The 27,552-nt window shown below is 40.2% G+C and overlaps 1 protein-coding gene across 4 annotated transcripts in view; it reads right to left on the reverse strand.

Moving 5' to 3' along the window:
* Positions 1-768: 768 nt before the first annotated feature.
* LOC126281267 (RING finger protein 141-like) overlaps positions 769-27,552 on the reverse strand; it is a 46,721-nt gene continuing 19,937 nt past the window's right edge. For 2 of the 4 annotated variants that reach the window (XR_007551237.1, XR_007551238.1), the window contains 4 exons: positions 18,958-19,129; positions 18,346-18,659; positions 8,739-9,057; positions 769-1,636 (listed from right to left, as the gene is read on the reverse strand). Coding sequence is in view for 2 of the 4 variants with exons in the window: in XM_049980084.1 (XP_049836041.1) it covers positions 8,901-9,057; positions 18,346-18,659; positions 18,958-19,129 (643 nt within the window). In the remaining 2 variants the exon portion in view is untranslated. Of the gene's footprint in view, positions 1,637-7,421; positions 9,058-18,345; positions 18,660-18,957; positions 19,130-27,552 lie in introns of those variants that run through there. The other 2 variants (XM_049980084.1, XM_049980085.1) reach the window with 1 other exon arrangement.

A 27,552-nucleotide genomic window follows, 5' to 3' on the forward strand; every position in this document is an offset into this window, starting at 1 on the left:
AATTGTGTCTTCCATGAAAGGAGGACACTATTAATATCTGACCACAATATTTTAGTTTTCCAAGTATAATTTTTTTATGGTCAATACAATCAGAGGCCTTGGCAAGATTACAATATGATGATAGTTCTTCCAGAATGTTGCTGTCATATTATGAATAGCTTTTCTTTGGAGAATATATTATGAAAGCCATAATATGGAGCAATTATCAGTTATGAGGTGAAAAATGAGTGAAGTGTCCCATTTTAAACCATTTTATGAAATTTCACTGGCAGGAATAAAATGAGTCTGTAACTGTCAGTGAATTTTTTTTTTATATAGATGGGTGTGACAGCTACATATCTACACCTGTAAGGAAAAAAATCACTATAACAGACTGGCTGCAGAAAGAATCAAATCAACAAAATATTTTAATACTTTGCTAGAAACTCCAGCTAGCCTCATTCCTCCTCTTGGGGATACAATGATTTTTGTAATCTCCTTATAAGCTTTATGTTTGAAACTAATGTTTGTCAGTTGCATAAACGGTGCTGTTGAAGTAAATATAATGCATCTGTATTTCGCTGTTTAGTAGCACATACATTTTGCTGTCACATTCATTTGTTCATTCATTCACACATCATGTTCTGTCAATCCCATAATGGAGAAGAGCCCTCAAGAATGTGAAATGAGTCACATTATACATCAACACAGGAATTGTTGCATATTATCTTGCTGAAATCAAAACTTTTCATAAAACTTATGCTGTGATAAATAGACAAATTGTAATATCCCATTTACTTTATTATTTACATAATTTGTTTTGTGTAAAAAGAAACACATACACATTAAATTAAAGTATCAAGAATTAATCACAGTAATACATTGGAGGACATTACAGAAAAGGCACCTTGCCCAAACATGACAGCATCTCATTCAGGATTTACTATCTGTAGTTCAGTAATGTGCCAGGTCTTAATTTATTGCTATTGAATGAAGATTTGGCACAAATTGGTTAACATTTGCTATGTGCTGCAAGATCTAAAAATTGTACTTTTAATGGTATGCTATATATCATGCAGGAACAGAATGGTCACACAATGTGACATTAGTGGTGAGACAACACATGTATGTTCAATGTCACAATATTCACACAAATACCACACAAAATCTGAAATTGGGACTCATACTTCAGGAGATGGGGATGTAATAACATATGATGTACATCGGCACAGAATTGCTTCAAATAGCAAGAATTATTCCTGAAGAAAGATTCACATTTAGCAGCTACATATTCAGTTCTTCATTATTATCAATAACCTTAAAAAAGCTAAACTATTACTTGAAAAGTATTCTACACTCTTATCTGGTGCAAATTCATGTTCATTCTGTTTCTTATGCAATCCCCATAGCCTCTTAAATATACACTTTAAACATAGACAAGGTTAAAGAGTACATTAGCTTGCTGCTTTTACTTATTTTATCATGTTCAATACTTATAGAATTCCTGTTTTTTTATTGTTTTGTCTGGAATCTTGATCATCATCTGCAGACCTTTTGCATTATACAATGTGCATCTGCTGGCTAAAGCAGACAGAGGCAGTCTATATTATGTCTCAAAACAAATTTATCCGGGGTTAAAACAGTCCTCCATTTGGATCTGTGGAAGAGCACAATACTGAGACAAAGACAAATCATCAAGTAAAATCAACATATTTGGTATCCTAGAGATTTCTAAATTGATTAGAAACTACTGAAGTAAGTATTCAGAGGTTAGCACAGTTTCAGTATGAGAAACTGATTTGTATACCAACCCTACTAAATGACTACAATATGAAAATCCATTTAACAAAAATAAAATACTGTTGAAAACACAGGCTGGCTTCAGCCAAAACGTGAAAGACATGAGATCACAGTATAAATTATTGCAAGTTGTTGCTAGAGAATTTGTTTTCCCATTCCTTTCAGCTATGTTTCTCAATTACAATACAAATTAGATATAATGGATAGTTATAAAAAAAAGTGAAACAGATAAATTAATGATGAGAGATAAAACACAATAAATCTGAAATATCTGAAATACCTGAAAATCAGTGGATCCACATCAACACAGATGGCTTGTTAATGGAGAAGAGAGAGAAATGTAGGTGTTGGAAGATAAAGAAAAATTCTCTCTTTGTGTCAAACTTTACGACCAAATCACATGAATTTTGAAGGTGAAGTTGAAGCCATCAGAACTGCAATAATTCAGCTAAACAACTTTTTATACACATTCAACAAAGCAGTTATAGTTTGTGATTGCAGAGTAGCAATATCAGCAGATGTTGGCACACTAGATCCAAAAAACATTCAATCTAAAGAAATCCAAGAAGTAATTAAATCACTATAACAGAAGAACAAGCCAATTGCAGTTCTTGCAACCCTCTCACTGTGGCTTAGATTTTCAAGCCAAAAGGGCACAAAAATTAAACAGATGGGAAAAAACTAACATGTCATATCTTCAGTGAAATTCACAGTTAACATATTTTAAGAAGAATTAAAATCATCCAATAAAATTTCTTGGGAGGGAAAGATCTGGAAGAACTGTACAGATGACTCAGTAGTTCCTGATGGACAAAGAAGAGAAGCTGTAGCCATATTCAGATTGATTACTGGACATGATCGACTGTCTGCCCACCTGCATATGATCTGCATCCTGTTGGCTCCAGAATGTGTTCTGTGTCACAAGATTTGTTTGATGTTGAACAAAGAACATTGAGTGTACAAGAATAAGTGATTGTAATTCAGATTTAGCAACACTGTATTGGGAAGCAAGATGAATGATGATAATTCATGTGCCAGAAGATTGAAATAATTGTAATAATAATAATAAAATAATAACAATTAATTTTGTTCTAATGACACTCTTCTAAGGACTATGTGCCATTATACATGTTCTGATTCTAGATTTCATTCAGATAGATACTGCTTGGGTAAAACGGTTAACCTACTTTTTTCTAAAGCATATCATACAATTTTGCAGGATTACTAAATTTTTATTCTTATTTTTTCAGAAATAATATCTGCAGATGATTTATATAAGAGGGATATTTGATTATGTGGTATTTCTGATATTAATGTCATTCTTAATGGTTTGTTTCACAAAGTTTTGAAACTAAAATCCAATGTTCTGAATTATACAAGTCACAACTGAGTCTTACTGCCAGAGACCAACTCCTTGAAATCTGGTCCTAGTACTGGATTCTTTATTCTTTTCACACATCACTTTCTTTTGGCTTCTTTTTTCTTGGAATTTTATTTCCGTCTCCGAGCTTTCATCGCAGGTTACAAACCTGGTGAATCATTATTCAATGTGGTCCTAGCACGCGTTGGTAGTCCTTGCTGAAGCTACATCATCTCCTTCACCCTAAATGAACTGAAGGCAAATATGCTATCTGTTTGCAAATTTTGTAAATTCTGTGTGTTTGCACATGGTGACTTTTTGTGTGTTTTGGTTCTGAGACAATGAATGAGGTCAGAATTTGTGTTATTGTGTATGAGAAACTTCCTAAAATCCACATTAAACCTGGTTGGCATAAAAGATTAATAGTGAGTTATACCATAAGGCCTGGTTCACTTTCATTTCTTGCAAACTATTACTCTGTGTGGTACACTGCACTAGCAGATTTATTTCCTTGGGATTCTTTTTTTTAAAAGATTATCTTGATCTGGCCCGTATGCTTCTGTATCGATTACTCTCCAATAACATACCTCATAATGAAGCCTCAACTTCATATATCCATTTCAGTTACTGCCATAACCAGATGAATGAGTCACAAAGCACCAAATATTTGCAGTGAAGTTGGTATACGATAATGCTGTTCTCCCAGGTGGCTATTGGCCATGGTTCCAATGAGGTAGAAAATGTCAGTGACAGGACTTCAATAGGATATAGTCAGCAAATGTATGGCAAGCAAATGTATGGCACATATCATATACTTGCATCTTTCACACCGATGTGCCAAGTGGGACAGGGGTTGTTGGGTGCAAAAGTGGCAAAGGAATGGGCAAGGACATTGTGTGTGCTAGGTGAGAGAATGGATACAACTTCAAGATATGCATTCCTGACAGATTTTAAATTGAATATGCTGTGAAATTAGCCATTCCTTAGTTCATATTTATCACGAACCTCTACTGCAACAGTAAGTATCAAATATCTGAAAAATAGTGCAAGTAAAATAATGGGGGCACGCGCCCACCCACCCACACACACACACACACACACACACACACACACACACACACACACACACACACACACACAGAGAGAGAGAGAGAGAGAGAGAGAGAGAGAGAGAGAGAGAGAGAGAGAGAGAGAGAATTACAGAACAATACTGTGAATTTCTGTCTGTTGCACTGTTCTAAAGTAGATATAGCAGATTCAAGGCTTTAAATTTATAGTGTTCCTGGAGCAAAACTAGTGTTTTTCAAAGAAATGGAAAGGTTTTAGGTAAAACTACTTTTGTGAAAGGAAACATTTTTTTCACACACACAAGTGTCTTACATATAATAGATGTAAACACAGATGAACAGATGTCGTTCTTTTTCTCTGAATTTCCAATAGGCATCTATCACATTTGTAGACAGTTGACTGATAGCCAAAATATGACCACATATCTACACTGGCTTGAGCAGTGTTTAACATACATAATGGCTCTGAGTACTATGGGACTTAGTTTAACAAACACAAAAAATCAAGCAAAGTTCCATCACTTTGGCCTCAGATGAGCCTGTCAGGACTGACTGAACACTATTTCATCCTCAACCAGAGGCAGCATCTGGATGTGGTATGGAGGGGTGTTTTGGTCAGCACACTTCTCCCAGACAGTTTTTAACTAACAGAACCCAGCACATTACACAGGAGGCCACACTGTCAGGAAGCAACAGGGCATCTCTAGTGTTGGTTTTAGTAGTTTCAGCATTTGCAGTCATGGTCACTTTCTCTTTACACGATATTGCAACAACTTCCGTAGTTGTCTTTATCATGTGGTGAGCACAGATCTCATTGCTTTCTATGGTTGGAGTCCAACCAATCGGCAACAAAATCTATGCCGTCTCCTGACAAAGGAAAGTGAACTTCTTGTAGTATCATATAAAGAGAAAAGCAGCTCCAAATCCAAAACTTGTAAGCCATCAATGTTCCCTTGAAAATCTGAAAGATCAGCTCTAAAGTTCCTAATATAAGTTAATGATTTTGCAGACATGATCAGCAGCACACTAAGATTGTTCACTGATGATACTGCTGCCTACAGAAAGAGTCATTACTGGCTGTTTGTAAGCAAATTCACACAGTATTTCTGTTCGTGTGATGAATTACAGAGATCTCTTAATGTGGTGTCTGATTATAAGTTTAGTGGTAAATTACTGGAGTCTGTCACATTGAATACTGGAAGATAATATAAAATAGTGATACAAAATGAACATGATAACTTAGTAGTAGGAAAGAGGCACCTAAATTTCTGGAGTTCTTATCATGTAGGCATGACAACAGATCTCAAGTGAATTCAGTCATACTGCTAGGATTGTAATAAGTAACAGGTTAGTACAGACCATATTAAGCTGTAAAATGAAATGTTCAAAGAATCTTGTCTATATCTATAAATTTAGGAAACCTGTATGTGACAACTATAAGCCTTCCACTGAACCATAGAGTCATTTCCATAACACTCCATGTGTGAATAAAAGAGGACAGAAATCCAGTAATTTCCTCCAGCATACAGCAGCTTGCAGAAGATACACATAAGTGTGTATGTAGTTAGCAGGCAAAATATTCTTTAGTTCAGGGCATGACAAGAAAAGAGTGTGTGTGTGTGTGTGTGTGTGTGTGTGTGTGCACGGGCGCGCCCGTGTGTGCGCATCTGTGCATAAAAAAAGTCATTTTTTGAAAATACAATTGGACAGATAAACATAAATAAATAAAAAAATTCTCAGCACGTGGGGCCAGGAGTGAACGCATACAAAAGTTAAGAAAATGTACAAGCTATTGGAACCAGTGGCTTCTTCTTCTTATTATTATTCTTTTTCTGGCGAAAGAGTGGAAGAGGATGTAAGAGGTATGGAGGAAAAGAACAGGCGAGGTTTACGAAATGATGAGAATTTTGGAGAAGTCACCCACAATTTGGGGTCAGGGGAGACTTGTTAGGTGGAATCACAAGGAAAGACTGATTGTCGGAGACTGCACCAGACGAGATTTGAAAGAGCTTGAAGGTGGAAGATAGGATAATAAGCAAGACAGAAATTACTGACAAAACATTATGCAAGATTTAATAAGAGCAGAAAGCTGTCATATGTGATAGAGGTAGGGGGGGGGGGGGCAAGGAAAAATAGATCAGAAAACAGAATATACAGAAAACTAAAAGGTAATGAAGAAAGGAATACTTACTGAGAAGAAATTCTGATACCATTAACAGAAATAAGGCCATGTGGGTGGTGAGGACTAACGACTTGTTATAACGCCAGTTCCTACCTGTGGAGTTCAGGAAACTGGTGTTGGAGGCTGTTTTCAAAGGGACGACTTTCTGTAACTCACTCCATTTCCTAAACCTCGCCAGCCTATTTTCTTCAGGAGGAGGAGACAGAAGCTTCTATTCCTGCGTGTATATTGCTTATTTTTAGTAAGAAACATCTTGTTATTCCACAACACACAAAGTGGGCAGATGTCAACAATCTGAATATACCATATTACTAGAATTCTCAATGTCACAATTCCTGAAAGCATGAGAATAGTATAAATAGCAAAACTAGCATCCCTCATTTTGCCAACTCCCCAAATGTTTTGTGCAAACCTAGTATAAAGTCAACATGATGACTCAATGCACACCATTACTGACAATACAAAATCAACTGACACACAATTTCTAAGTGTCCTCAGTCACCATATGACCACCTGTCATTTACTGTGAAAAATGCACTTGGAGGATGGGGACAATGTGATGCGGGTGAGGGGGTGGTGGCCAAGCTCTTGGGCCACAAAGCCTTTCAGAGCATCAAGTCATGAAGGTGAATTTATTTGACATATCCATCTCTCATAACAGCTGAACACTAATGGAGTTAAGATTTAAACTTTAATAAGATTCGAAAGTGCTGATGGCCAAGGCCCTTTCAGTAACCTGGAGTGCATGTTGCTTAGTATTGTGTCACCATAGCAGATATCACAATCAGTTAAGAAAACAGGAAATTTATAAATAAACTGCATAACTGATGGAACTTTCGCAGCAAATTGCAAATTTAGAATAGAGAAGTAGATAATATATGTCATTCAAGAGTGCCCTAAGATCATACACTAATGCTTCTGCGAATTTTCTGATGGCAAATCAGACATTTATTAATTGCATTTTCAATTTAGTCTCTCTCTCTCTCTCTCTCTCTCTCTCTCTCTCTCTCTCTCTCTCTCTCCCTCCCCGCCTCACACACACACACACACACACACACGGAGCAGTGGCAGTGGTGAGAATGATTATAATGTTATACGTCATTACAGCAAACAGTCATGTCAGGGCAAATACATCAAAGCTGTGATACTAACTAATACAATAACAAAATGGATTGTCTTATAGGGACGGACAGACAGACAGAAATGAGGAGGGCAAGAGGCAGAGGAGGAGGGCAAGGGGAAAGAGGAGTGCAAGGAGATACTGGTACTTTCTGCATCTACCGCACTCTTGTGCCTTCCCTGTTCAATATTTTTGTGAAGCCTCTCAAGAACTACTACTAAACCTATCTATTTTTTGAACAAATATGATTGAATTTAGAATATTTTCTTGTGAACAGGTAGCAACATACAAACTCTGAAAATTACTGTTAGCAACCTCCCTGTTTCAAAAAATTTATCATTAGAGTTTCTGTTTACCATACACAGAAAGATAAATGTTTGTTTAAACCTGATTAAAGTGACTTACTCTCAAAAATACATATATTCACCATAACCATAAATAACTTAATAATATCGTAACTTGTTAAGTTCATAACTTACATTAGAAGGAAAGGAAGAAAACCCTACTTTGAACACTTTTACATATTTACATAAATTTCATAATGATGTCCAATTTCATCACTAAATGGCAGTTACAATAGAAGGTTTGTACAAACATATGCAAAATTCTTGATGAACAGTCAGTGGTACAATTTATTCGTGTCACTTATTTATCTCATTAAGAGTGGGCAAGAAATAATCTGTTCCACCAAATGACAAATCCGCTACATTGTCAGTGTTGGGTATAGCACAATAATATATATTTTTTAATACTGACTTCTTATATATAGTCATGACTCACAATCTGGAAACTCAACACACTTGCAAACTGCTACCACAACAGTCACTACAAGGAAAAAAGGAAGGGCAAAGAAAATGTGAGGAATAAAGAAAGATAGTAAATAATATTACTGCTGAGGATAAAAGTTTATGGCAAATAATGAATATAATGAAACAAAATTAAAATATTGAATGTAAAATGGAATAATTTTTTATCCCTTGTGTAGTTTCTTTAATACATGTATGACGTCAAAATAACTTATAATCAGAAAATTCACAATATTTACACCAATGAGTGAGTTTCTCTGCACTTTTCCATGACAATTTTTCTAAGAATTTTTAAATAGCTTGGGATCTGCAGTACATACATATGCAGAAGTGATTAATTATAATTTTACTTTTCACTTCAGATTTGTGTTTCTGTAACACGATTTTACAAATTTGTATTTGTGTCAAATATAACAAGAGTTACCTGTTAAAATTATTCCATTTCTACTAGCTGGCCATACCATTCATGGTCATGAAACCGTATCTATCATCCTTACACATAAAACGTGTAACAGATGTGCAGGTGTATTCTGTCTGCATTTTATTTCATAACTATGACATGATAGTGCTGGGACAGTCAGAGGCATCACTTTGGAGTGCCTGATGTTGAGGGCAATCCCATGAGAGCTGAACATATTGCTTCATTTATTTCATGGGCGCCTGGTACTTCAGAAATAACCCAGCTGTCATCTGTACTTTCACATGCTTCACGACATATGGGACATGTCTTGTGATTTACATTCCTGTAAACGAACAGCACAGATTAAATACTGCCATGACATATGAGAACACAGAGCTGCATGCTTGGAAAAAAGTGAGAGAAATCAAAGATCATAAACTTCTCTCAGGAATTGTAGTTCACTTGTCATATGAATACAGGAGGACACGATGCAGCTAATGAAAATGAACAAAGTGAAGAAAGTAGCAACTTAAGTCTAGTAGCAACATCTCAATGTCACACGGTAAGTGTTGGCCTTTAGTATGTCATGTCTTACAGCAATATAGAATACAACAGTTCCTTCACGACTGTGAAAGTCATTTTGTTTGTCCAAAAAATGCTGCTATCATCTGAGACAGTACTGTTGAATTAAGTTTTTAAATAAATTCAACTCTTTTAGTGCTATATGTCCAATGCTTAGGCATTTGGTTTTACTAGTCATGACTGACTGATTTGCAACAGTATATTTTTCATAAGTTTTGTACATCACTGACTTCTGAAAATTTGAAAGTGGTGTAATATCATCAACGTCCTTCAAAAATTTCCATATTTACAATTATTTATGAGTTGCAGCATTCTATGACACTTTAAAACTTACTGACTTGGTAAGAATTTATACTAATTTACAGTTATATCTGGCAGAATTTTACCCGTGATCTGCAATTCAGAGCATTTGTTCAATACAAAGGTTGAAATTCATTTAGCTGCCTATCTAATCACTGTAACGGTGCTACTTCACATGATGTATACAACAATTATCTCATTGTGAATATATAGAATATATCTAAAAACAAAGATGATGTGACTTACCAAACGAAAGTGCTGGCAGGTTGACAGACACACAAACAAACCACAAACATACACACAAAATTCAAGCTTTCACAACCAATGTTTGCTTCGTCAGGAAAGAGAGAAGGAGAGGGAAAGACAAAAGGATGTGGGTTTTAAGGGAGAGGGTTAAGGTAAGTCTTTCCGCTCCCGGGATTGGAATGACTCCTTACCCTCTCCCTTAAAACCCACATCCTTTCGTCTTTCCCTCTTCTTCCCTCTTTCCTGACGAAGCAACCGTTGGTTGCGAAAGCTTGAATTTTGTGTGTATGTTTGTGTGTCTATCAACCTGCCAGCACTTTCGTTTGGTAAGTCACATCATCTTTGTTTTTAGATATATTTTTCCCACGTGGAACGTTTCCCTCTATTATATGAAAATATAGAATAGAACATAACCTGACAACATTGGCATTTGCTGTATCCCTTGACTCCAATTAATAAGTTAGAGCTGATGAGAACAATGCTTCACATTAAACAAACTTATAGCCACAAATGAGCTAAATCTAAGCTTTGACAGACATACCATAAAAGTAGCATTCGCTGCAACCTCTACTGGTATACTGTTAGCAGCTCTTAACTAAAGTGTAACAGAAAAAAAATTCTATATGCAGGAATATCAGATCATGCAGCCCTTTTTGTATCACTACCAAAATTAAAGTGAGGCTGCACAACTCAAAAAAGTAGGAATTTTGGTTACAAAAATGGGGAAGAGTTTGTATTAAGAAAAGAATGCTTCATCACATGGCCAGGTTTCAACACATGAATAAAAGGCAACTACAAGAACTTATATGTAAAGAGTGTTTCCCTTATATAACAGTATGAGACAAGTCTCACGAAAAAAATCATGGATGACAAAATGAATTTGAGTGTCAAACATTACAAATGAAGAATATTCTAATGGAGGTAACAGTAAACTTACTGCCACCAAAAATAAATCTACATCTACATCTACATTTATACTCCGCAAGCCACCCAACGGTGTGTGGCAGAGCGCACTTTACGTGCCATTGTCATTACCTCCCTTTCCTGTTCCAGTCGCGTATGGTTCGTGGGAAGAACGACTGTCTGAAAGCCTCCGTGCACGCTCTAATCTCTCTCTAATTTTACATTCGTGATCACCTCGTGAGGTATAAGTAGGGGGAAGCAATATATTCGATACCTCATCCAGAAACGCACCCTCTCGAAACCTGGCGAGCAAGCTACACCGCGATGCAGAGCGCCTCTCTTGCAGAGTCTGCCACTTGAGTTTGTTAAACATCTCTGTAACGCTATCACGGTTACCAAATGACCCTGTGACGAAACGAGCCGCTCTTCTTTGGATCTTTGCATCTTCTCTATCTCCTCCGTCAACCCAATCTGGTACGGATCCCACACTGATGAGCAAGACTCAAGTATAGGTCGAACGAGTGTTTTGTAAGCCACCTCCTTTGTTGATGGACTACATTTTCTAAAGACTCTCCCAATGAATCTCAACCTGGTACCCGCCTTACCAACAATTAATTTTATATGATCATTCCACTTCAAATCGTTCTGCCCGCATACTCCCAGATATTTTACAGAAGTAACTACTACCTGTGTTTGTTCCACTATCATATAATCATACAATAAAGGATCCTTCTTTCTATGTATTCGCAATACATTACATTTGTCTAGGTTAAGGGTCAGTTGCCACTCCCTGCACCAAGTGCCTATCCTCTGCAGATCTTCCTGCATTTCGCTACAATTTTCTAATGCTGAAACTTCTCTCCGCGAAAAGCCGCATGGAACTTCTGACACTATCTACTAGGTCATTTATATATATTGTGAAAAGCAATGGTCCCATAACACTCCCCTGTGGCACGCCAGAGGTTACTTTAACGTCTGTAGACGTCTCTCCATTGATAACAACATGCTGTGTTCTGTTTGCTAAAAACTCTTCAATCCAGCCACACAGCTGGTCTGATATTCCGTAGGCTCTTTCTTTGTTTATCAGGCGACAGTGCAGAACTGTATCGAACGCCTTCCGGAAGTCTAGGAAAATAGCATCTACCTGGGAGCCTGTATCTAATATTTTCTGGGTCTCATGAACAAATAAAGCGAATTAGGTCTCACATGATCGCTGTTTCCAGAATCCATGTTGATTCCTACAGAGTAGACTCTGGGTTTCCAAAAACGACATGATACTTGAGCAAAAAGCATGTTCTGAAATTCTACAACAGATTGACGTCAGAGATATAGGTCTATGGTTTTGCGCATCTGCTCGATGACCCTTCTTGAAGACTGGAACTAGCTGTGCTCTTTTCCAATCATTTGGAACCTTCCATTCCTCTAGAGACTTGCGGTACACGGCTGTTAGAAGGGGGCAAGTTCTTTCGCATACTCTTTGTAGAATCAAATTGGTATCCCGTCAGGTCCAGTGGACTTTCCTCTGTTGAGTGATTCCAGTTGCTCTTCTATTCCTTGGACACTTATTTCGATGTCAGCCATTTTTTCATTTGTGCATGGATTTAGAGAAGGAACTGCAGTGCGGTCTTCCTCTGTGAAACAGCTTTGGAAAAAAGTGTTTAGTATTTCAGCTTTACACGCGTCATCCTCTGTTTCAATGCCATCACCATCCCGGAGTGTATGGATATGCTGGTTCGAGCCTCCTACTGATTTAACGTAAGACCAGAACTTCCTAGGATTTTCTGTCAAGTCGGTAAATAGAATTTTACTTTCGAATTCACTGAACGCTTCATGCATAGCCCTCCTTACGCTAACTTTGACATCGTTTAGCTTCTGTTTGTCTGAGAGGTTTTGGCTGCGTTTGAACTTGAAGTGAAACTCTCTTTGCTTTCGCAGTAGTTTCCTAACTTTGCTGTTGTACCACGGTGGGTTTTTCCCGTCCCTCACAGTTTTACTCAGCACGTACCTGTCTGAAACACATTTTACGATTGCCTTGAACTTTTTCCATAAACACTCAACATTGTCAGTGTCGGAACAGAAATTTTCGTTTTGATCTGTTAGGTAGTCTAAAATCTGCCTTCTATTACTCTTGCTAAACAGATAAACCTTCCTCCCTTTTTTTTTATATTCCTATTAACTTCCATATTCAGGGATGCTGCAACGGCTTTATGATCACTGATTCCCTGTTCTGCACCTACAGAGTCGAAAAGTTCGGGTCTGTTTGTTATGAGTAGGTCCTAGATGTTATCTCCACGAGTCGGTTCTCTGTTTAATTGCTCGAGGTAATGTTCGGATAGTGCACTCAGTATAGTGTCACTCGATGCTCTGTCCCTACCATCCATCCTAAACACCTAATTGTCCCAGTCTATATCTGGTAAATTGAAATCTCCACCAAAGACTATAAACGTGCTGATAAAATTTATGTGAAATGTATTCCAAATTTTCTCTTAGTTATTCTGCCACTAACGCTGCTAAGTCAGGAGGTCGGTAAAAGGAGCCAATTATTAACCTAGCTCGGTTGTTGAGTGTAACCTCCACCCATAATAATTCACAGGAACTATCCACTTCTACTTCACTACAGGATACACTACTACTAACAGCGACGAACACTCCACCACCGGTTGCATGCAATCTATCCTTTCTAAACACCGTCTGTAGCTTTGTAAAAATTTTGGCAGAATTTATCTCTGGCTTCAGCCAGCTTTCTGTACCTATAACGATTTCAGCTTCGGTGCTTTCTATCAGCGCTTGAAGTTCCGGTACTTTACCAATGCAGCTTCGACAGTTTACAATTACAATACCGATTGCTGCTTGGTCCCCGAATGTCCCGACTTTGCCCCGTACCCTTTGAGGCTGTTGCCCTTTCTGTATTTGCCCGATGCCATCTAACCTAAAAAACCGCCCACCCCACGCCAATCAACCTCTGCTACCAGTGTAGCCGCTTGTTGCGTGTAGTGGACTCCTGACCTATCCAGTGGAACCCAAAACCCCACCACCCTATGGCGCAAGTCGAGGAATCTGCAGCCCACACGGTCGCTGAACCGTCTCAGCCTCTGATTCAGACCCTCCACTCGGCTCTGTACCAAAGGTCCGCAGTCAGTCCTGTCAGCGATGCTGCAGATGGTGAGCTCTGCTTTCATCCCGCTAGCGAGACTGGCAGTCTTCACCAAATCAGATAGCCACCGGAAGCCAGAGAGGATTTCCTCCGATCCATAGCGACACACATCATTGGTGCTGACATGAGCGACCACCTGCAGATGGGTGCACCCTGTATAATGACAATGACAGAGAGAAACTGTCCAGGCTAAACTTTCCCATTTATCAAGCTCTAATGTTATTAAACATTTCTCAAAAATTCAAATTCTGTAGGATTGCATGAGGTTCTCATCAAAATAATAACAATAATCTGCTGTGGATTTGCAGATTCTCTCTTCTTGATAATCATTAAATCTTTTAATGATCTCATGACTGAGGTAAAAACAGTAAAAAGATAAAATAAACTCTAGGCCTGCCTCACAGCTATAAATTTTCTCAAAAAACAGCTGAGGGGTAAGATTTTAATTTCCACATATCATCAATCCACGTAATCAGTGTGGTTTCAGGAATGGCCGCAGAATAAGTCATTCATTAAAGAAATTTGTCAGAAAGTAAGCAGCTACCTAGATAATATCACAAATGTGACATATCTTTTGTGCCCCCACAAAAATCTTCAATGCTGAAAGCCACGATTTGCTTGTTCATAAACTGTGGCCAAAACACTGGTATTTGTAGCACCGCATAGGGTTAGGAACATAACACCTAGTGACAGCTAAAAACATATTTATTTTCATGAATAATTTTCAAGGTGCATTTTGTTGTGTTTTACTGTGTTTGTAAGATATCGATCACATGTGGCTTAGAATCTGCATAGCTTTGGTAGACTGTTTCTACTGTTTATCAGTTGTAGCAATATTACACTGTATACGGACAATTTCATTGAAATAATAATACCAATATATAATTAACATGATAACAACATTTTCAAAGAATGTATAAAACATAATTCAATCAAAGTATGGGCATATTAAAATTGCAACCTTTTCCTCCTCCCCCCCCCCCCCCCCCCTGTGTCCACCACTTCCTACCCTTGTCTCTCTGTCCATTTTTTGTCTCCCACCTCTATCCATCCATTTCTTCCTCTTCCTTCTCTCTCTCTCTCTGTTCATCTTCTCCTCCCCCCACTGTGCTCATCCCCTTGTCTATCCATCTCAAGCTTCCCCCAGCTGTGCCCACCCATGTGTATAGACCCTGCACAGCAGGTCAACGAAGTAGGCTGTTACTATTCCCACAAAGTGGTTGTCATATACAGCAGCCTATGTACCAGGAGCTTGAAAACAGTTTCTAGTCCCTGACATGTAGGCTGCTCTACAAAGCAGGTCAATACTATTCCCACTCAGCACCCCCTTCATACAGAGCAGCCTATTTGGCACGGCTCTAAATAACATGCACGCCTGTATCTCCATAAAGTCTCAAGTGGGGGGGGGGGGAGAGGGGGGGGGGGGGAGAGAGGGGGGAGAGGGGGGGAGAGAGGGGGAGAGAGGGGGAGAGAGGGGGAGGGGGGATGGGGGGAGGGGGAGAGAAGAGAGGCAGAGGCAGAGGCAGAGGCAGAGGCAGAGGCAGAGGCAGAGGCAGAGGCAGAGGCAGAGGGAGGGTGAGAGGGAGGGAGGGAGGGAGGGAGGGAGGGAGGGAGGGAGGGAGGGAGGAGGAAGAGATAAGGCAGACAGAGGTGGAAAGATGAGGTGGACAGCCAGAAGGAGAAAGGAAACAGAGGGGGAGGAGGAGTTGAGTTCACTATGTGTGTCAAATGCATCTGCGGGTGAAAAAAATATATAACAATGGAGGCCCCATGACTGGTTGCAATGCCAGAAGACCGTAACAACGAGAACAAAGACTCACAGGAGATTGGCAACGGCTGTAGAGACTGGCAGTTGCACCTCTTAGATCACGTTACTGGTGAAAAATTACTAGATATAGCACCTACTATAAATCACTAACCTGAAATAGGCAAACTGCATGAAACAAACAGCAGGATAAGCAGATTTAAGGAGAGATTCATAAAGAAATGTAATTCCTCTGCAAAAGGAGAATTTCAAAACACTTTTTTGACTGATTCTTGTGACTTGCTCATTGGTCTACGGCCCTTACCGTGTATGATTAATAGAATAGATACAGAATATCAACAAAGATTGGCACACTTTGTTATGGGATCATTATGTCAACACAAGAGTGTTACAGAGATGTTCAACAAACTCCACTGACAGATGCTACAAGAGAAGCATTGTTATGTATGGAGAAGTCTACTGTTAAAATCAAAGAACGACAGTTCAGGAAGGATCAGTCACCACATTGTGTCCTCCCATATTCCTTGTGAAATGATCATGATGAGAAAATCAGAGAAATTATAAATGATACAGACGTCCACAAACAAGCATTTTCTCCTTGCACCACCTCTGAATTGATCAGAGAAAGGAGGGGGTGGATGTTGTGGGAGGTACCATAACTACCTTCTGCCACACATGATAAAGTGGCTGGTGGAGTATACATATAGATGTAAATTCAGAGAGCAGAATTTGTCAATAATTAGAAAAAAAGAGTAAGATGTGAGGACTCCTTTGTTGCAAACCATAGAGGAGGGTAAGGACAGTAAGTTATTTCATACACTGAGCTATCCAGTTATTGTGGATTTCATAGCTAGGCTTCTAAATCTGAATTTTAGAGCAAACATCTGTGGCACAAAGCTTACTAGTGTTGTAATAATATAATTCTCCTCCACCGTTATTTGAAGAGCAGTACACCCGAGCTGGGCTAGTTGTATGTACACTCCTGGAAATGGAAAAAAGAACACATTGACACCGGTGTGTCAGACCCACCATACTTGCTCCGGACACTGCGAGAGGGCTGTACAAGCAATGATCACACGCACGGCACAGCGGACACACCAGGAACCGCGGTGTTGGCCGTCGAATGGCGCTAGCTGTGCAGCATTTGTGCACCGCCGCTGTCAGTGTCAGCCAGTTTGCCATGGCATACGGAGCTCCATCGCAGTCTTTAACACTGGTAGCATGCCGCGACAGCGTGGACGTGAACCGTATGTGCAGTTGACGGACTTTGAGCGAGGGCGTATAGTGGGCATGTGGGAGGCCGGGTGGATGTACCGCCGAATTGCTCAACAAGTTACCGCCGAATTGCTCAACACGTGGGGTGTGAGGTCTCCACAGTACATCGATGTTGTCGCCAGCGGTCGGCGGAAGGTGCACGTGCCCGTCGACCTGGGATCGGAGCGCAGCGACGCACGGATGCACGCCAAGACCGTAGGATCCTACGCAGTGCCGTAGGGGACCGCACCGCCACTTCCCAGCAAATTAGGGACACTGTTGCTCCTGGGGTATCGGCGAGGACCCTTCGCAACCATCTCCATGAAGCTGGGCTACGATCCCGCACACCGTTAGGCCGTCTTCCGCTCACGCCCCAACATCGTGCAGCCCGCCTCCAGTGGTGTCGCGACAGGCGTGAATGGAGGGACGAATGGAGACGTGTCGTCTTCAGCGATGAGAGTCGCTTCTGCCTTGGTGCCAATGATGGTCGTATGCGTGTTTGGCGCCGTGCAGGTGAGCGCCACAATCAGGACTGCATACGACCGAGGCACACAGGGCCAATACCCGGCATCATGGTGTGGGGAGCGATCTCCTACACTGGCCGTACACCTCTGGTGATCGTCGAGGGGACACTGAATAGTGCACGGTACATCCAAACCGTCATCGAACCCATCGTTCTGCCATTCCTAGAGCGGCAAGGGAACTTGCTGTTCCAACAGGACAATGCACGTCCGCATGTATCCCGTGCCACCCAACGTGCTCTAGAAGGTGTAAGTCAACTACCCTGGCCAGCAAGACCTCCGGATCTGTCCCCCATTGAGCATATTTGGGACTGGATGAAGCGTCGTCTCACGCGGTCTGCACATCCAGCACGAACGCTGGTCCAACTGAGGCGCCAGGTGGAAATGGCATGGCAAGCCGTTCCACAGGACTACATCCAGCATCTCTACGATCTTCTCCATGGGAGAATAGCAGCCTGCATTGCTGTGAAAGGTGGATATACACTGTACTAGTGCCGACATTGTGCATGCTCTGTTGCCTGTGTCTATGTGCCTGTGGTTCTGTCAGTGTGATCATGTGATGTATCTGACCCCAGGAATGTGTCAATAAAGTTTCCCCTTCCTGGGACAATGAATTCACGGTATTCTTATTTCAATTTCCAGGAGTGTAGTTTCCTTCGCTCCCTCTTGCTGTGACAATCCTTTCCCCTCTACCCAGATAATCACCGCTTATGACAATAGAGGAAAGTAGAAGAACAATGAAAGGATAGATAAAAATGTCTTAACATATTTCCAGAGAAAAAACAATTTCTTGGGGAAGAGTGAGGAGGCATGGTGGTCATCCAGTAAAGTGACTTCAAACAGACATAAAATACTTACAGCCACACCCACTACATTCAAATGCCTGTATATCAGCAAGCAACTTACCACTGTTCTATACAAACCACGCAGTAGCTGTGAGTGCATGGCAAAACTATATCTGGTTTTCTCTCCAAACAAATGCAGCAATCATTAGCACCACTTGTAAGTGTGGCTCTCTCCTCCAGTATCATGGATGTGTTAATTAACCTCTGAGTAGGCAAACTATGTGACTCTGACATTAATGCTGGGCTTTCAAAGGTATTAGAGGTACTGCCATTATGCTGGCTGTTGTTAACTTCCATTCCAGTCACTGGCTGGTTGGTTGCACAATCACTGCTTTGCTCTGCTACTAGCAGTTGACTCTGTAGAGACCGGCAAACCTAAAACAAGAAAAGGGTTGTGACTGTCCACTTCCTCTCAGGGTAATCAATGAAAGAAATTTATGGGTGTATCTTTGTGTCCAATGGTGTAACATTTTGGCAATGTGGTCCGTTGGCAGAACATTGTACCTGTTAGACATGGAAATTTGGCTATACAGCACTGAATTATACTTTGCAGAAAAAAAGTTGCATTGGAAGAAATTTTAAATGCCCTTCTGCTTAACAGTAATGGTAAATTCTGTGTGAACGGAAGGCAATGCAATACAGTGAAATAAAAGGAAACTGAACTAACACTTACTTTCAAAAAGTCACTGAGGCTGAAGAGCCTATGCCCTTCGATTTGATTTGTAGAAGGGTCAAATTTTACACACAAAATTTTAACAGTTCCCTTCCATAATAACGTTGAGTCAGTTCCTTTCTTTACGAGAAAGGATAACTGTTTGCCATTTCTATCAGCACAGTGACTGCATCTGAAAATAAAATATAATTCACTTTCAATGAATACGAAAACTACATAAGTATGTTTGAAATATATCACCAACAGTTACACATTTACAGTGACAATGGAAGCAACACTAATAGTATTAGTAGCAGTAATAGTAGAAAAAATATGTTGTACATTCGGTACTTGTGTAATTAAACAACACATCTAACAATGGAAAGGTCAAAGCCTTCTTAAGAACAGAAAACATACATATATTCATACAAACAGGCACACATCATGCACACGTGACAGCTATCTCTGACAGTTGGGATCAAAATGCAACTGTTGTGTTCACTGAAATCAGTGATCAGGAATGGGGAGAAGAGAGGGTAGGAGAGGGATATAGCAGGGTACAGGTGTGGGGAGAGAAGAGCACTGACAGTGAGAGACTTGATGGCAGCGGACAAGGTTGTCAGATGTAGTGTAAAGAGACTGGAAGGGGGATTGGGAGTGGAAAATATTATCACAGAAGGTGAGAAGACTGGTAGGTGAATTGGCATGGAGTGGCACACCATGAGGGTGAGGGGACATAACTTGGGGAGGAGGTGATAGGACAGAGGGGACAGAAACTCCTTGGTGGGGGGTTTGGAGATATTAGATTACCACAGGTGGGGGGGGGGGGGGGGAGGGGTTAATTTTGGGAGCAGAGAACATGTTGTCAAGATAATTCCCATCTGTCCAGGTCAGAAAAGATGGTGGTGAAGGGGAGGATTCAGGATGATAAGGAAACTGGATCATCTAACAACCTCACTCACAGTCACTCACACAATCACACTAGCTCACAAACTTCAAGATAATGTAAATACAGTCAGATGTTCTAAAATTGATAATTAAAACACAAGTCATACAAGAGGAAAACTAAAATAATTACATAGGTATATGTGGCTCACTGGTAATTTACAAAATACATACATGAGTCAGACACCTTGATAACACGTTACAAAGTTCCCTAAAATTTTGGGGAAAAAGTTGAACATTGCACAGAATCTTGAAGTTGTATCATTTGTGTCATTGAGATAGAGGGCAAATCTGTCTGCAAATTAGCTGCTGCCCTCTTGTCAGAATTTAGAACACAATCCACTAAAATGTGTCAATGAAAATAATATATATATTTTTTAAATATGACTAGACAGGTAAGAAAGGCTACTAACCTGCTGGTGGCAGGAGAAAACACATACAAAAGTTTGGGTAATGTGCAAACTTTTGGAACTAGTGGCTCCTTCTTCTTGCAAAAGAACTGAAGGGAAAGGAAGAGAGATGAAGGAAAAGGATTGTGAAGGATTAGGAAATGGTGACAATTATGGGAAAGTCACCCAGAACCCTGGGTCAGGGGAGCCTTACCGGACAGGATGAGAAAGATAGAGTTTCCTTCTTATCCTATTCAATAAATCTCTCCTGACCCAGGGTTCTAGGTGACTTTTTTGTGCCTCTCCCCATTTCCTAAGCCTCACCAGTACTTTTACTTCAACCCCTTTCTTTTCCCTTCAATACCATTGGTGGAAGGAACCACTGGCTTCAAAAACTTGCATATCTCCATAACTTTTGTGTGTGTTTTCTTATGTTACCGCTTGGTGAGTACATTTTTTATTGACCCAGTTATATTAAATCTACTAGAACACTGGGCACCGAGATCTGCATGCCGCAAACATCTCACACTGGAGGGTCCTCTCATTAAAATAAGAAACCATGCACAATAGTGTTTTGTCCTATGCAAAGAGAAGTGAGAAGCACGTCATCCCATCTGTGTGGCTGGAAGAAGCTATGCTATCACAGAGCTGTTGGCTTCATTAAGCACAGCTTATTGTCTCTCTGCCAGCCACTCTTTTTCCCATATATGCACAACTCTGTACCTCAACAGTGAAGTGATAGCATATAATGGGAGAGCACACTGAACTATCCGATTATTGTGATACACCTACTTAGTTGGTACATTTAATTTCCACTAATACCCATGTACCTTAATAGCAGCAAAAACCACCATCTTCCTGAGCCTTTGCCTGTGGAGAAGGACATTCTGGATGTTCTGGACTACTTTACCAGCTGGGTACAAGTGTTGTAGAGAGCTGCACACACTCAGAAAGTCAGAATAGATTAAGAATATAGCAGTCAGAACACATGTCATCTGATCCAGTACCCTCAAGATCATGTACAATTCTGCATTGAACACACTGAATTCTTGAGGTAACCAGATCTTGAGGACACAATCAGAGAAACCAAGAGAGCAGCCAATGAAGTCCCCCTGTTTAGACCCGTCTGTGAATATGATTATATAGTTACGGTGCTCATTCAAAACATCATAAAATATTGTATTAAAAACAAAGCAGAAGTGCAGGTTATTGCACAGTAAATCTAAAATTACTCTGGGCCTCAGCAGTAACCAAGGGTGGCAGTCGGTTCCAGCCCTGGATTTGGGTTTCTACTTACACCACACCAAGCAACCTCAGCACATGCTTCACAAAGATCCCAAATGGCCTGGTTGCTTGTGGATAATTTGAGGAAAAAGTTTTCCACAGCCGGAAAAGCAACAGTAAGATATGCTAGAGAATTGGGAACAGTAAGGATCTTATTTGCTTGACATACAATGAGGAGTTGCTGTTCGATGGTGAGTGGCAGCTTCCCAGCCTACCACAGAACTGGGTACAGGCTGGTCCTGTAAGTACCTATGGTCAACCTGATCCCATCATGATAGCATGTGTCAAATGATTTTCGGGTAAGAAGGTTACACCAATTTGTATAGTGTGCTCGGATAGTGTAGCTGCAGTCTCACAAAAGCCCTGTAAAACTGGAACAGATGCACCCTGTCCACTCCGCGAGATCTGTGGCTAAGGCATTTGAAAATGTTAAGTGTTTTCTGGGCCCAGAACCATCACAGAATCTTTAAAATGCAAATGTGTTTGTATGTTGGGTAATTTAAAAATACGATGAGAATTGTTAAAAATCAACAAACACCCCCCCCCCCCATACACACACACACACACACACACACACACACACACACACACACACACACACACACTCAAAATTACCTGCAGAAAACATAAAAACCTGCCTTTGCAGCCCACTCCTCCAATCTTTTCATTACGCCTGATGAGTAACTGTTGCAAACTACAAAATCATCCACAAATAAGAAGCATTGTTCAGGTCTTCTTGCTGCAGACATTAGGTTGTTTATAGCTATGGCAAAGAGGGTGGGTGACTCTTAGAATATCTTCCTGGGGAACATTGTTCTTCTGCTCAAAACAATCTGGGAGCATGTCACCAACTCATACCCTTTGGTAAGGAGGACTGAATGAACATTGATAGGAGCCACAAAGGCCCCACTGATATAACTGTACTAAAATATTGAGTCTCCAAGCACGCCTTACTGATGTCAAAAAATGTCCTTACACAAAGCTTCCTGCATAGGAAAGCCAGCTGAATAGCACCTCTAGCAGGGTCAGGTTGTCAACAGTGGATCAAAATTTCCTGGATACAATCTGCAAGTGGCTAAGGAGCTGCTTGGTCTTTAATTTACAGACAAGATGACAACTGACCATTTGCTCTACGGTCTTTGTACATAGACTGATAAGATGATGCTTCTGTAACTGCTGGGACAATTTTAGTCCTTTCTGACTTGAGAAGATGTATCAGAGTTTCCTCTCTTCATGAGTTAGGAAATTGTCCTGTCCGTCATATTGAATTCAAACAGTCTAGGATGATTTTTTAAATGCTATTTGCAACATGCTGTATTGGATTTGGTCATGACTGAGCACAGTATCACGAGCCTCAGACAGTCTTGAATACAGATCCTACATGGAGAAAGGGCAGGTGTATGACAGACAATTGTTGGGTATCAAGTCCAACTCACCCTTCTCAATGGTCAAATGGTAGCGGTAGAACACTGGAGCCTGGCTAACAGGGCAGTAGTCATCACAAAATGCTCTCACATATTGGTGATCTCTTCAGGCATTGTTGCAGACACCCCTGCTTCAGCACCATTGCTATAAGTACCCAATTGTATTTACTAGAAATGCTCCTGATGACTTCCCATACGTTTTTTAGAACAAGTGGAGCTGTTGATAAAGTGCAGGAATGCTTTCCATGACTTTTTCTTGCTCTCCTTTCTTGTGTGTGTAGCTCTTGCTCTTACTATGTGAAAGTCTGTAAGATTTCCTGTTGTTGGAGGCACTTAAAACATCACACAGCCACATGTCTAAGATGGATTGCTGAGCAGCACTCATCGACCTACCAAGATACAGGCTGCCTTCTATGGAGACCTGATGATTTTAAAATGCATAAGCCGGGAGCATGTTTGATCATTACATCTGATGTGATCCATGCATTCCTGGACACTGCCTTGTTGTTCAAGCAGTCAGGTGGCTGAACAGCATCCACTTTGCTCTGGTATTCATTCACATTGGTTATTTATTTTCAAGTATTGCTGCAATTGGTAGCTGGATCCAGAGTGGGAAGTGGGCACCAGAATGAAGTTCAATAGTGACTTCCCACTTTGCTGAATCTACAAGGGCTGTAGAGCACAAAGAAAGGTCTATGACTGAAGATGATCCAGTAACAACATTGAAAAGAGTTGACTTGTCCTTCTTGAGGATACACAGCTCATAAGACATCATTAGGCTCTCTAAAGCTGAGTCTCTGGAGCAAGTAGTTTTTAAACCCATTAATACATTAAGGGCACTGAGGACTTGTTAGGTGTTGTTCTGTAAGATCTGTGAGAGAAACTATAGCATCTCCTAGTGACAAGTACACAGAGTATATATTAGTCCTTTGATCCATATAAATTTCAATTGCAACTACTTACATGTCAGTAACGTGGGACGGAGCAGAGGAGTGGTGTGCATTATTTAGAAACACAGTGACCCCATGCTTGGCAATTTCCCCAGTCAGGTCATCCTTGTGGTGGAGGATATAGCTTCATAGCACAGGTGAGTCAGTAAGTTTAAAATGTGTTTCTGGCAAAACAAAAACACGAGGAAAATTCTCCTGCTAGGAATCTCATTTCCTCTACATGTGTTTTTGAACTCATTAATGTTCCACTGTAGTATGAGAACCATTTTATCAGTGAGGTTTTTCTTTCACCCTGTCTTGTCTCCACCAGGGTGGGTATCCAGTGACTGCTGGATGCTTAGTCATGGAGCTTGATGGTAGCTTCAGGCAGACTTCATATTCCATTATTTCAGAAACAGAATCATTACAACCATCAGATAGAATGACATTAAATAGTCTGGCAGTTTATGGCCTATCTTCTTCTGATGTCTAATGCTTTAGAGATGACACTGTTGCAACTGCACTTACAAACACAGGCACTATTAACCTCAGTTTGTGCACAGGCATCAGCCTTTTGAATGGGCTTTTTGAGAGCTGAAGCAGTGAAAGTGAAATGCTGCATTGCTTTATAGATCTTTTTTATCTCACCATACAGAATATGTTTTGTTGTTTTTAGCTCTTGTGCCTTTCTTTCTTTAAGGTAGACACTGCAATCTCTACTGCAGAATGGGCCATCTCCTGAGTAGTTAATACACTCTGGACAGGATGACTCCTTCATGAGTCGTCTTACCACATTTGCCACAAGTGGCATCTCCCTTACAGGCCATTGGACTCGCATTCAGGAGGACGACGGTTCAATCCCGTCTCTGGCCATCCTGATTTAGGTTTTCCATGATTTCCCTAAATCCTTTCAGGGATGGTTCCTTTGAAAGGGCACGGTCGATTTCCTTCCCCATCCTTCCCTAACCTGAGCTTGCGCTCCGTCTCTAACGACCTCGTGGTCGACAGGACGTTAAACACTAATCTCCTCCTCCTCCTTACAGGCTAGAGTGGTGTGCCCAACAAATCTCTTTTGTTGATGAAGGCTTTGGCTGAAAGCTTAAGGTAAGTGTCTTGATTTTGCCTGTCTGCAACATAACATGTCTTGTTCACAGTAAGCAGCAATCTGTCTTTTCCTAGATTGTTGATAAACATTGATACGATACTTCACCTCAAAATGTTCCTTTTATTTGTAGCTCATGTGCTCTACATGACATACTTTTCTTGGCACATGAATGTAATAAAAGTGTTCCAAGAGCTACACAAATATTCCAATCGATAACCATTGCTGAAGCTCTTATGTCCACTCAAAATACTATTGTTTTATTTAAAATTTGTAAACCTATTAATTTTTGTGGCTTGCCCATTTCCATCTTTACTAAAAGTAGAATTTTATGCACTGAATCACTAATGGCCTTACAAGAAGCTCAAGAATTACAAACATTGCTAACAGGACCACATTTCTCACAACAAATGCAGATTTGGAACAAGGAAGCAGTGGAGCGGTGTTTGGTGGGAATGTGATGCTCAACTGTGATTAGAATTACCTGAAGAACATTTAGAATCTGAACAATGCTACAGAAAAGTTGTTTACCTATTTTTGCTTCAAGAATGTGCCCTTTGATGAATTCTGTGGTTTCCTATTACTGTTCCAAAGTGCAGCCTGCTCCTGTGCTGGCTGAGCCAGCTGTTTGTCCCTTGTAGCCATTCACAATTTTGAAACTTCAGAGTGTGTGTGTCAGTGCTTTTCAGTCTCTTGTTAGAATGTAAAACTTTGCACAAGATTAAGAATTTCTTTCAAAGACAGATCAATGTATAGAAGCAACCAGACCGTGCTTAGAGAAGCAGGGTTCAATTATTTGTATTGTTAATTTGCACACACAAAATTGCAATGACCACTCAAAGCTTTAAGCCAACAGTGATAGAATTCCAATCTGGAAAACAGTATGCAATTTGTGATTACCAGTCAAAAGCCACTTCACAGATCCTGGAGAATGACAGCATATCAGTATCTTCAAGTGAGGTTTAGTTTTCTAGGAAGACACACTACTTCCAGAGACAATCAAAATAAAAAAGAATGATTTCTGAAGATCAGGATTATTTACCTTGAAAGCAGCAAAACAATAGACTGTAGTCAATGCAGGTACATTTCTCATTCTTCAGTGCCACCATGAAATAATGGGAATGGTGGAACCGCATGTGTCGTAGATGATGTAGTTCAAAATACTGTTAACTGTTGCTGTTGCATGGCCATCTGCAGTTGCTCTCAAGATGTGAACTGTTTTTGAAGTAAGAGCATTTATTGTTGTTTAGCTCCCACAACTCTCATCAATGTTGTGTACATATTGTAGCACTGCAGGTTCATTGCCAATGCTGAGGTGTGAAACACATCTAGTTTAGTGAACGTAAGGCTCAAAGACAGTTTACACGAAGTACAAGTCCACATACAATTTTCAATAAACAGTAACTCAGAATCTGAACAACACAGTAAACCGTAGTGAGTTCATCAAAAATGCAATACTCACTGTCAATGATGCAGTCAGAATGTAGCGTAATAACATCAACCAAATGAACACAAAAGTCTGGCTGTTGTTCACTATGCAGACCTACTTATGTTGCTTCAGAGGCCACTGGTTGATGCCACAGATTAGATTAGATTAATACTTGTTCCATAGATCATGAATACAACACTTCGTAATGATGTGGAACGTGTCAGGTTAATAAAAGATGTCTGTACAAGATATTGCAATACACAAAATATTGCATGACACTAATGTTTAAGCTAGTTTTTTTTTTTCCTTTCCTCCCTTAAGTTACATCTAAAAATTCAGCCAGTGAGTAGAAGGAGTTGTCATCTAGAAATTCTTTTAATTTATTTTTAAATGTTGGTTGACTATCTGTCAGGCTTTTGATGCTGTTTGGTAGGTGACCAAAAACTTTTGTGGCAGCATAATTTACCCCTTTCTGTGCCAAAGTCAGATTTAACCCTGCATAGTGAAGATCGTCCTTTCTCCTGGTGTTATAGCTATGCACACTGCTATTACTTTTGAACTGGGTAGGATTATTAACAACAAATTTCATAAGTGAATATATATACTGTGAGGATACCTAGATCCTTAAACAGATGTCTGCAGGATGACTGTGGGTGGGCTCCAGCAATTATTCTGATTACACGTTTTTGAGCAATGAATACTTTTCTAATCAATGATGAATTGCCCCAGAATATGATGCCATACGAAAGCAGTGAATGAAAGTAGGCATAGTAAGCTAACTTACTGAGATTCTTGTCACCAAAATTTGCAATAACATGACAGTGTTGGGTCACATCCAGGGATGATTCTTTTTTGTCCATCCACAAATTGTTGAGGTTGCATCTGTAAGTACAGGCCATGAGTTGTTCCATGTCTTGCACAGCACCACAATCACACTTATCATCATCCACTTTACCATGAACCTCAGCAGTCATCTTTTTTTCACACAGTCACTCCTATTCTTACACAATTCAGGGTCTTCCATGTTTTACAGCTTCCTGTGGAGCTGCCAGGCACTATGTGTGCTGGTAGATACGAAGATGATGACTCCTGGATGTCCATGTTTAAGAACCTT

Source organism: Schistocerca gregaria, chromosome 7 (genome assembly GCF_023897955.1).
Source record: "Schistocerca gregaria isolate iqSchGreg1 chromosome 7, iqSchGreg1.2, whole genome shotgun sequence".
NCBI classification, from domain to species: Eukaryota; Metazoa; Arthropoda; class Insecta; order Orthoptera; family Acrididae; genus Schistocerca; species Schistocerca gregaria.